The sequence below is a fragment of the Octopus bimaculoides genome, chromosome 4 (assembly GCF_001194135.2).
Source record: "Octopus bimaculoides isolate UCB-OBI-ISO-001 chromosome 4, ASM119413v2, whole genome shotgun sequence".
Taxonomy (NCBI): domain Eukaryota; kingdom Metazoa; phylum Mollusca; class Cephalopoda; order Octopoda; family Octopodidae; genus Octopus; species Octopus bimaculoides.
In genome coordinates, this window is record NC_068984.1 from 86,599,262 (window position 1) to 86,601,803 (window position 2,542).

Consider the following 2,542-nt stretch of genomic DNA (forward strand, 5'->3'; position numbering starts at 1 on the left):
GAAACAGTTGAGGGTTGTGACAGGAAGGCCATCCAGCCACAGAAAATCCACCTCCACAAAATTCCATTCTGGGTTCAGTGCCACTGCATGGCACCTTGGGAAAGTCTGTTCTTCTATAGCCTTGGGCTGACCAAAGCCTTGTGAGTGGATTTGGTCAATGGAAACTGAAGGAAGCCCACCGTATGTGTGTTACTGTCTCATTGACATCGTGTGATAGTTGTAACCTATCATCTGTTAAAAAAACGTCTGCTAATGTGCAGATATTACCTTACTTGGAAACAGGTGAGGGTTGGTGACAAGGGGAGATAGAAAATCCGCCTCCACAAAATTCCGTCTGACCCAAGTGACCATGAAAAAGCGGATGCTGATACATATAATATTCACACAATGTACATCATATCCTCAGGAGGTGGACCTCATATCCATTACCAGGTAGGGCCGTCTTAGCAGCCTTATAAATCCCAGGACAAATCAGTGCACAAGGACTTGGGCCCACAGACCTGTGGAACCCCTGGGTAACTGCCTAGTGTGCTCATTCCTGAAGACGGCACTGTTGCCAGGAAGTATTAACAACGCTATCTGATTTTTTTTTCATGCTTTTAGAATAGTAAACTCAGCTGTGAGCGTTTGTAGTTCTCCAATTTGAGGATAAATATATTTACTATGCTGCTTCTAACCGCCACAATTAAGAGCCATAGTGTCTGCCTTTCCGTTCACCTTAATAGGTGTTGCAAAAAGTCATGAACGCCTCCGTCCTTCGTACTATGACAAAAGAAAGCCAGCAAAAGAAAAAACAAAAACACTTCGGTGCGTTTCTGATAGTACATAGCTTTCCAATATATGTCAACTGTAAACCAATGAGAAAGCTTCTACGTAGTCATTTGACTTGCTGACCTGCTAGAAATGACCGTCAAATCTTCGTTAAATCACATCTTAGCGTCTTAACGGAATTGGACAGACATATTGAAAATAGTGGTTCTATATAACATTGAAAAATGAACGGAATGGTCAAAGCTTTGCACATAGGTGACCGGGAAAACACCTGTTCTGGTCAGGTAAATATTTTCACTTTCATGAAGACCTAAAGACGAAGAAGCACTAAAAATGGCATTGATCAAAGTTGGAACACTTTTGACTAAAGGCCAACTTTGGGCTAAATGCCAATAATAGTACTATAACATCACCCCTTTCAGAAACATCTTAGCATCACATACTTCTCATTTACCAAATCAATTAAAAGTTCAACCTTTAAACCTATAGCTTCGAAAAGTCGATAGAATCCAGTTGATCTTGTCTTTTAGCCATCGCTCAGCCTTGACCGAGCAGGTTTACGATCAGAGGTATTCCAGCAGTGATTATTTAGTTGTTGTTTTTTATCTGCGTGTAGGAAACCTATGACTACATTAGTCAATGAGTTCCTTTTCTAAGGCAGTGTGGCATGATTTGAGGGAAATTTGGCAATTATTTCAAGCAGATCGAAAACCCAGCTTGAGGTTGTACCCTCGTTGGCTCATGCCATATCTAGTGTTACATATATTATCAAAGTTAGCATTTCATCGGTTATCTTCCGAGACATACCCAGTAATGTTTTCCAACGAAGTAACGCTTAAACAAAATGCAGTTAACTTGTTGATCTAACGCCGATTTTAGTCGGAACATGTTTCAGTGATAACATTAGTTTAACACCGCAAATATCACATTTGGCTGCTGTGTATATTTTTCGAATCATTATTTCATATCGGTAAGATCGGTGTTCTTAACTTTAGCGTTTTGCACTTGACCTAACAATTCCTCCTCTTCAAAGAACGAGGAAGCTTTTACGTAATCGCTCGTTCTTCTGTAAATAGTTGCTAAATCTCTCCGAATCGCACTTCGCTGTCTTGAAAAAAAAAAGAATGAAAACAGACAAATTGGGATAAGGTTCTCTGTTGAAAGATATTCAAGCAAAATAATGAAAGCCTCAGTTATATAATGTTTAACTTTTTTTAAATGTGAAATACTGATTTTTGAAGATGAAAATATAATCACAAATGCAAACAAAATGTATTTATACAGTTTAATGCAAAAGATATATATTTATGCACTTAAATTTACATCTCTTATAGGGTGACGTTAGCACGCCGGACGAAGTGCTTTGCGCTATTTTGTCTGCCGTTACGCTCTGAGTTCGAAATTCCGCCGAGGTCGACTTTGCCTTTCGATTAAATAAGTACTAGTTACGTCCTTGTTTGGGTAAATTTTTATATTGACACCCGCACGATTTTCACCAAGAAAAAAAAATAATAACTCGGATTTATTGCGTAGAATCAAGTACCCTGACCTCCTAATATGCTGCAAATCCCTTATTTTGGTTCGGAAAAAAGTGGGGAGGCGAGGGGGATATATTTAATAATGAACCATCTAATTCACAGTGGAAAATTTATTTCTGTTAAATTTTTTTTTTTTGTTAAACACTGAATGTTTTTGAAAGATACTATATTTTATCATCAGAATATATATACTTTCTCTCCCAACAATTAAGATATATTTATTTTAAATCGTT

The 2,542-nt window shown here is 38.0% G+C and overlaps 1 protein-coding gene across 3 annotated transcripts in view; it reads left to right on the forward strand.

Moving 5' to 3' along the window:
• The first annotated feature begins 703 nt into the window (after window positions 1-703).
• LOC106870217 (inosine triphosphate pyrophosphatase) overlaps window positions 704-2,542 on the forward strand; it is a 12,418-nt gene continuing 10,579 nt past the window's right edge. Inside the window, exons 1-2 of one of the 3 annotated variants that reach the window (XM_052967189.1) lie at window positions 1,598-1,741; window positions 2,106-2,232. Coding sequence is in view for 1 of the 3 variants with exons in the window: in XM_014916221.2 (XP_014771707.1) it covers window positions 996-1,055 (60 nt within the window). In the remaining 2 variants the exon portion in view is untranslated. Of the gene's footprint in view, window positions 1,056-1,597; window positions 1,742-2,105; window positions 2,233-2,542 lie in introns of those variants that run through there. The other 2 variants (XM_014916221.2, XM_014916222.2) reach the window with 2 other exon arrangements.